Genomic DNA, 9,225 nt, shown 5'->3' on the forward strand with positions numbered 1-9,225 from the left:
AAATATATTGAGCCAAACTTTAAACATTGTCTGACACAACACTTTTGTAACAGAAGCAGCTCTTATCAGCCGCCACAACGCGCAACGTTCAGAGTTCAGTGACCGCATTCTTAATTAAGCAAGCATTTGAAGTGAAACGAAACCGCGTGTTTTATTTAGTGTTAATGAGGAACATTATAATGCGGGCTACGGCGGACGTCAAATTGGAGCACGTGACGGCATAGTCGGCTTTAGCTAGGAAATGAACACTGAAAATAAAAGTGTCCTTGTAGTGAGGTAATTTTCAGAGCGTAGCACGAGATTACTGAATATAAATCTGATACTTATAACAGTGTGTAAGTATAATACGTATAACAAATGACTAAAATTTTTATGCGATTATTTCTCGATATTAGATAGGTAATCTTAGATGACTTTTTTCTAAGCGCTACTCATTTATGTAGTCATGTATTTTAAATCAGTAATTAATGGAGGGAAGAACATTCCGTTCATAACCGGTCTTTACTCTTAAACCTATTAAAATTAAAGGATACCTATACCGCTCTATTTTAAAACTTAAGACTTAAAACTACAAAAGTAAAGATCAAAGTCGAAACCATTAATTTGGTAACTAACTGCTATATTGGCCTGACCTCTACAAAGGTTATCAGGATTAAACCTTTAAAACCTTATTAAATGATATTTATTTTGAAAGTTATTAGAACGATTCCGAAATATTCTAATCGCGTCAACAAAGTTCGCGAAGTCTGGGCCTTTGTAAATATTTGTGAAGGAGATAGGCTCGAGAAGACAATTTAGGATTAAAGGTAGGCATTTAGATATTATACATAGATCTAGCGTTTCCGATTTTACATAAAACTAAATTAAGTTTTTGGATATTTCCTTTAAAACTGACTTAAAGTTAAATATGATTTATTCTATCGTTCCGTGCCTTCGCTTCTTCATGAATGAACAAGTATTTAACTTTACTAAAGATTAAGAATAGGAACAATGAAGGACAAAGTAATGACCCTTGAGTGAGCCCCCAATTTTTAACGCATTGTGTTGTAGGCGTTGCACAAGTTGAAGAGGAATTTCTTTCAAAATATATTAACTTAACACTAAGTCTAAAGACTCTTGCATGAATGTATGAAACATTGTATGAGTGACGTAATCGGGTCTGACCTTGGGTTGCAAATATCGTCAGTTGCAGGTTCACTTGGGGTAACTGACAAAATACGGTTTTTGAGTTAAATATACAGTTTTTCTTAGTTTTTTCTGCTCTTTCGAATGGTATACGTAAAATTCTAGCTTTAAAAAAATTACAATTACACGGACATTTTCAGGTGTGAACTTTTCAGATTTCCTTCACAATTTTGGTGTAACTGACATTGTTATAATTTTACCAGGTTGAATTGGTGTATCTGTAATAATGTAAAAATTTTGCTACAAAACTTTGCAATTACACTGATTTGCTAAGGTTTATAACATGAAATAAAATAGGAATTTAGAAAGTTTTTAGGCTTATAACATTATTATTATACCAGCAGTATCAGTTAAAGAAGTTAAAGTTAGCTCAACAAAAAAAAAAACGAAATTGAGCAACTATCCAGCCAACCAGGCGTCACTGCGTGTTGCTAACATTAACCTGTTGTTACTCTGTTACTTTTACTGTTGTAGTACTCATGAACTTAATTCAACATTGCTATAAATAGGTGGGAAATTAAATCCATTTTGTTTTCAGTTTAAGTTGCCCCGTAGAGCTAAATACGGTATTGGTAAGTCAAAGCTTAAAAAAATATTGAAATTATTTAGTTTCACAGTAATACTTTAGTTATTTCAATATTTCTGTCTTAAAAAATTAAATACACATATTTTCTCTTGCTTTTCATGGCTTTTTTTAACATTTTTTGATTAGCAAAATAAAAGTTACTTCTAATAAAATTTAAAAAAAAATAAAGAAAACGACAAAATGTTATTTTTTTCGTTAATTCTCTTATTTTTTAATACTTTTACATAAATTATACAGCAACTAAGTAAACAAAACCCAGCAAATACATCAAATTATTTTAATTTGGGCAGTACTTACACCAATTTGACCTATGTTTTTTCCAAAAGTATGGTTTAAAATTGGTGTAACTGTCAAAAGTACAAAAATACATTGGTGTAACTGCAATTTATTTCCTTAACTAAGACATATTAGATAATTCTTTTTATTTAATCTAAAACCGCGTAGAATTCTAAGCATTTATGTAAAAACAGATCCAAAAAAGGTTAAATAGGAAAAAAGTTATGTCCGATTTAAGACGAAAAAAAACTTTAAACGGCTCTACTGAAAAACTGTATTTTGTCAGTTACCCCAAGTGAACCTGCAACTGACGATATGCTAATTGATGAGACCCGAACGGAGTCGGTACCAGTATGGTAATGCAGGTAATATCACTCCGATAAGGTGTTGCTCGTTTGTTTTACTTTGTAGCGATTCGAGGTTTTGCTCTATTTGTACATTCGTTTTGTATTTCTGTGTCGTGAAAAGGTAACTTAATATTGGTTCAATGATAGTAATCAATTTAAAAATCTATTCTTTAACATAGCAATGATGATTATATTATTCAGTCTGGTGATACTATAAAAAGTGTTTCAATACAATTGTACTACGTGCCTTTTGTAATGTAAATTCAAATGATTATTTAAATCTGTTTGAGGCGCGGCCGCGCGCGTATTTGTGTATGATAGGGCTGGATACTGCGGGTTTCTTGATTAAAACACAATCTTCAGATAACACACTTGTGTATTCGTGGGAGCCGAGACGAGAGAGAGAAAAACATTGCCATTACACAAAAATTAAATTCCACAACTTAGTGTTGCCATGCAACATACTGGGGCCCCAGGAAGGGCGAAAATATTTGATAGTTACACAACATTAATTTTACTATTAATTAGTAGGTAACTAAAGGTAAGTTAGACTTATAATACTCATCACAGTACACATTTTGTACAAGACATAATGTAATTTGTTACATCTTGTAAGTAATCATAAGATATTATGCACACGTAACTAAATTAACAGTAGGTTCATTAATTAGTCTTAACTTCTAAAATTAAGTGATAACATTTTACAGATTATCATCTATTGGCAAGAGACACACTTTATGTATGCCACGAACATGAGTTTTCTTATTAGATGTCATTACTTCTACTGCTCTAACTTTTGTGTCATGCCCAGGGAAAACATTTATAATTCTAGCCATAGGCCATGACATTGAAGGAGTGTTATCATCTTTTAAAATTACTAAACTTCCTACTTTTACATCATTGCAATCTGTTCTCCATTTTGGCCTATTTTGCAATACATTAAGATACTTCTTATGCCAAGTTTTCCAAAACATTTGTTTTAAATTAGTACATAATTGCCAAAATTTTAATTTATTTCGCGGAACGACAACATTCTGTTCCGGATACATAGTTAGAGGAGAACCAATAATGAAATGTCCTGGTGACAAATAACAAAAATCGTCAGGATCTGATGACAGAGGTAGAAGGGGTCTCGAGTTGAGTATTGCTTCTATCTCTGTTAACACAGTATTAAGTTGCTCATAGGTAAGTACAGTTTTTTGCAGAACTCTTTTTAGGTGATATTTTGTGCTTTTAACTGCAGCTTCCCATAGTCCCCCGAAGGTAGGTGAGTAAGCGGGGATAAACTTAAAAGCAATACCGCGTTGTGTTGCGAAATGATGTACTTCTTCTTGGTGACTCTGGGAAGTGTGCAATTTGTAAAGCTCAGCTAGATGGGACCGTGCACATTTAAAAGTACTAGCATTGTCGCAGTGAATTTCGGCGGGCAATCCTCTTCGTGATATCAGCCTTCTTAAGCAAGCGAGAAAGGTTTCAGTGGTTAGATCTGAGGCCAATTCCAAGTGGACGGCCTTCGTCGTAAAACAGACGAACACGCAGATGTAACCTTTACCAACTACAGATCGTCTCACTCGCGATAGCTTGACATCAATAGGCCCGGCGAAATCCACTCCGACCTTCTCAAAGGGACGGCTGGTCGCAGTGACGCGAGCAGCTGGCAAGGACCCCATCAGCTGTTTGGCCACAGTGGCTTTTTGTCTGAAACATGTAATACACTTATGAGTTATCTTCTTAATTTCCATTAAGCCGTTTACAATCCAATACCTTTGGTTTAAATGCGCAAGTAAAAGCCTAGGCCCTGCGTGCAGTAACCTTTCGTGTTCACTTCGTATAAGCAAGTTAGTGACAATAGAACTTTTCGGTAATATTATGGGATGTTTTTGTGCGTAAGCGATATCTGCGTGATGAAGCCTACCACCCACACGTAAAAGCCCTTGGTCGTCGATATGGGGGTGCAGATTAGCTAAATTTCCCTTAACATTCTTGCCATTGCGCAATAAATTTAATTCAGTTTGAAAATAGGTATGTTGTTCGTACTTTATTAATAGCATTAACGCATTGTTAAGTTCTTGTGCACTTAAAAATGATGCATTTAATTTTTGTTTATTTTTATTTAAATTATTTAAAAATATCAAGATATAAGCTAACAACCTAGTCATTTTATGTATATCTGAGCAATCATGCAAACGCTGAAATATAAATGCAAGCTGATCGAAATCGTCACACACCACGTTACAGGAGAAGGCTGAGCAGAGTTTCACTTCAGGTAAGTCGACAGGTAGACCCGTATAGCAAGAGGAAAAGTCAAGCTCGCTAGTTTGAAGAAATTGAGGACCATGCCACCACAAATCACACCCTAGCAATTCACCTGGCTTGGTTCCGCGACTTACAAGATCCGCAGGATTATCAGCTGACTTCACATACAGCCAGTCCCATTGATCGCAGGTTTGGCGAATGGCAATTACTCTGTTTGCAACGTATGCTTTGAGCATTGTTGGATCGGTACTAAGCCATGCAAGGACTATTTTAGAATCGGTAAATAAGTAAACATTACTAATTTTAATTTTTGTTATAAGAACATCATAAACTTTAAAAATTAACTTTGACAGTATGAGTGCAGCATTTAGCTCTAACTTTGGCACAGTCATACCTTTCTTTTGTATAGGATTGATGCGCGACTTCGAGCAGAGTAATTGCACATTCACAGTACCTGTGGGGCTGGACCAGCGAAGGTATACGCAGCAGCCGTAGCCAGTCGTACTGGATGCGTCTGCGAATCCGATTAATTCAGCTGTGTCAACGTCTGAAATGCTTAAATTTCTTTGTAATAAAATTGGTTTCATTGCAGCTAAGTCAGCTGTAAAAGATTGCCACTCCTGACACACATCAGGCTGGGGACTGTCATTCCACTCTAATTTTTGCAGCCAAAGTTTTTGCATTATAGACTTGGCTGAGACAATAATAGGACTAACAAAACCCATTGGATCATAGAATTTGCCTATATAACTCAAAATAGTTCTCTTAGTGATTTTGTTTGAATCAAATGGCTGTGGTGAAGATATTATGAAGTGATCATGCTTCACATTTACTGTAAGACCTAAAGCCTTCATATTAAAGTTATCTTTTTGCAAATCAAGACTATCAAAGTGCAAGTCATTGATTGGTATATCAGATAGAACTTGACTGTCATTGGAGCTCCATTTGTGAGTTTCAAAACTACCTAGTGACAGTAATCTACGCAATTCGTCACGTGCCGCAAACACAGTTTCGAGATCATTGTGAGAAAATAAAATATCATCACAATACACATTATTTTTAATTATGGATGAGGCTAGAGGAAATTCGTCCCTATATCTATTTGCTAGCTCATCTAAACAGCGAGTGGCAATGTATGTACTGCTTTTCAACCCGTACGTTACAGTATCTAATCGAATGCATTGCACTGACTCGGTGGGATCGTCCCTCCATAGTATATTCTGAAGAGAAGTGTATTCCGGATCTACTTTTATATTGCGAAACATGCGCTTGATGTCAGCAGTGAAAGTATAATCACCTAATCGAAATAACAATATTATGTCAAATAATTCTCTTTGAACTACAGGCCCATTTAATAGTAAGTCATTTAATGATACTTTATTGCTTGACTTCATAGAACCATCAAACACAGTTCTGAGTTTAGTAGTTTTACTATTGTCATTTATTACCGCATGATGTGGCAGAAAATAAACAGGTTGTTTCATCAAATCATAACTTTCAATGTCTATGTAGTGACCATGATTTAGTGCTAAGTATTCATGAATGAAATTTTTGTATAGCATGAATAACTCAGGATTTGCATGTAGCCTTTTTTCTAAATTATAGAACCGTTTGAGAGCCAAATGAAAAGATTCGCCAAGGACGTCATTAATTTGAGGTAAAGGTAACTTTAAAGGTAATGCAACTTGAAATCTACTGTCTTTCAACTGAACGGACTCTTTAAATATTTGCTCACACTGTTCATGCTCAGAAGAATGCTCAGGATATACTTCTGGGACCTTTTCAGTACTCCAAAAGTTAGCAATAGTGTCACTCAACCCTAACTCACATTTGAGAACAACTTTGTGGCATTGTTTAGGTAATTGAAAAGGAGAGACAGTACCTGCAATAATGTTTCCGAAGTGGGTATTGGTTATGAATAGCTTAGCTGAATTATCCTTTGTGGCAGTTGACGAGTAGTTGCTGCTTTGTTGCTCACGAGCCAGAGACCCAGTAGACTCAGGCGCTTGCGTGGGCAACGCCGTCAGCTCGCGAGGTGCCCCTCCTTGGCTCGGTATGAGCACCTGGAAAAATATGTCAGCTGCCATTAGCATGTGAATGTCACTTGGTTCACTGAACTGCTCATCGGCTAAAGTTAAGTTGGGAGGTATTTTAAAATCATTTAATTCAATCTTGTTTTGAGGCAATTTACATGTTATCTGGTCAACTACATGACAATTTACATTTATTTTAAATGGACTTTTCAAAGAGTAGACTTCTAATGGAATGCAATATTTAGTGTAACTTTTTGCATTAGAAACTCCAATGATTTTGGTGTTAGTTTGCTTAGGGGTGTAACCTAAGAGGTTGACCACATGAGAGGTAACAAATGAAACTTGCGAGCCACTGTCCAGCAAAGCTTTGACATGAAGCTCTGTGCCATCCTTCGCCACTAATTTAACTCTTGCTGTGGGAAGAAGTACATTGTTATTAGATATATTGTTGCCTGTCAAAGAAACAGGGGGTGCGGGGGCAGCTTGATCGCTGTGCAACAGTGTGTTGTGAGGTTTCTTGCACACTGAGCACCTAAAATGGAACCTGCATTTTCCCTGATGCGCACCAAGACAAATATTGCACAGTTTATTAATGCTTACAAATTGCATTCGTTCTTGTGTAGGTGAAAGTTTAAACTTTTTGCAAGTGTATAACTTGTGATTGCACTTACAGTATCCGCATGCTGCTGTAGTCATGTGAGTCACCACCACCTTGTTGTTGTTGGAAGTGTGACCCTGCTCAGTATTCTCCAGCGCCATTGCTTGCTTCTCGATGAATAGCAAGAAATCTTCAAGTTTGGGCTCCATTTCCATACAGCGCCCAAGTTGGTACGCCTTTGCCGTTGAGTTATCTAGTTTGCGGATTAAAATACTTAAAAGAATTGCGTCCCAGTAAATGACATTAGGGTCAATGTTTTTAATAGCAGCTATTTGCTGACGGACTACACATACAAATTCTCTAAGATTTGTGGCAGAAGGCCTTGAAATTGATTTCAAATCTAATAATTGCGATACATGTTCTGCAGTGATTCGGTATTTATTTTCGTACCTCTTGCTGAGAAGGCCCAGAGCTACATTGTAGCTATCTGCAGTAATAGGCAGATTTTTGATGAGGTCGAAGGCCTCATCACGCAAATACGAACGCAAGTAATAAAACTTTTGAATCTCGTCTAAGGTATTGTCATTGTGAATCATGGAAGTGAAGATATTAATAAAAGGAACGTATTCCGTAAACTTACCATTGAAAGTTTGGATTGTAACTGGCGGTAACTTAGTTAAATTATGGTGAGGTGACTTGGAGGCTTGCATGGAGGAAGTTGACATCTTTTTTTTAATTTCTGAGTCTAGCTTTGTTAGAATAGCGAAATAGTTGCTTTCAGTTATTTCGACGTTTTCGCTGTCATTTTCATCCAAGTACAATATCTCTTGGTTGAGCTTTTCGTACGCTGCGAAAGATGTTTCAAGTCTGACACGTTTTGCTTCTAAGATTTCGATTGAATGTGAAGATAAATCTTGTTCACAAACTTGTAGCAATCTTGTGATCGTACCTTTTAGGTAACCTCGCGAAGCAATTTTCTGTTTTAATCCTTCCTCCATGTTTAAACTTCCTTTTCACCACAATGGATAAACTTCTCACACAAATTCACGCTTATAACTATGCTTAACTTAAAATAGTTACGTCAATTACAATAATTTAACCGCTTACAAAAGGGCGAAACACAAAATGGCGGAAATGGCAAAATTGGCGAATGAACTAAGATTGAAGGTGTTGCACGTAGCGTTGGTCGTCACGTGGTGCAGCAGATGAACGAATGTTGAACGAAGGGTGAACGAATGTGTTGCACGAAGTTCTTGCCGTCCTGCTTGCACTCGGTCTCGTTGCAAGTTTTGCGTCCTTTTCTTTCTTCGGCGATGGTCGACACCACAATCGGCACGAATCGGGTTTGCGGTTACAGCGCCACCTGGTTGCGATTTGTTGCGTGCTGCTTGATTGGATGCTGAGCGAATTGCGACCCAAACGACGAATGAACGAAAATGGCGTCCTTGTTGTGCTTCCCAAATTGCGAATACTTGCGTTTCTTCCAAGTGGTTTCTGGTCAACCCACAGATCTTCATAAATATCTCGAAGGACCATGAGGCGCGGCCGCGCGCGTATTTGTGTATGATAGGGCTGGATACTGCGGGTTTCTTGATTAAAACACAATCTTCAGATAACACACTTGTGTATTCGTGGGAGCCGAGACGAGAGAGAGAAAAACATTGCCATTACACAAAAATTAAATTCCACAACTTAGTGTTGCCATGCAACACTGTTTACCTGGAAATCAATGAGGTAAACTAGGTGACATACTCCGTATCCTAGAAGATTAAGGTCGTAATTATCTTCCTTTTGGGTCTGCTAGCGTCAGGCTCTGGGAGGAAAACATAGAGGCAGAAAAACCCAATTAATAACCTTGTTTTATCGCTGCTTTTAAATTTTATTGCAATTCTTTATTCAAAGGACTGCTGAATCACACTGGGGCTTAAGAAGATGCAATCTGCC

At 37.0% G+C, this 9,225-nt stretch overlaps 1 protein-coding gene across 2 annotated transcripts; it reads right to left on the reverse strand.

Moving 5' to 3' along the window:
• Positions 1-4,606: 4,606 nt before the first annotated feature.
• LOC135081832 (uncharacterized) lies at positions 4,607-8,986 on the reverse strand. 2 transcript variants are annotated; one of them, XR_010259286.1, is made up of 4 exons: positions 7,922-8,986; positions 7,355-7,534; positions 6,533-6,713; positions 4,607-5,164 (listed from the first exon to the last, which is right to left on the reverse strand). XR_010259286.1 is itself a non-coding variant. In XM_063976611.1 (3 exons), the coding sequence occupies exons 1-3, from the start codon at positions 8,277-8,279 to the stop codon at positions 6,649-6,651; spliced, it is 603 nt and encodes a 200-aa protein (XP_063832681.1). In that variant the 5' UTR covers positions 8,280-8,986; the 3' UTR covers positions 4,607-6,648. The 2 variants fall into 2 exon arrangements, 1 of the variants encoding a protein (XP_063832681.1); XM_063976611.1 differs by having other exon boundaries at positions 4,607-6,713.
• Positions 8,987-9,225: the final 239 nt, after the last annotated feature.

The sequence above is a fragment of the Ostrinia nubilalis genome, chromosome 20 (genome assembly GCF_963855985.1).
Source record: "Ostrinia nubilalis chromosome 20, ilOstNubi1.1, whole genome shotgun sequence".
NCBI lineage: Eukaryota > Metazoa > Arthropoda > Insecta > Lepidoptera > Crambidae > Ostrinia > Ostrinia nubilalis.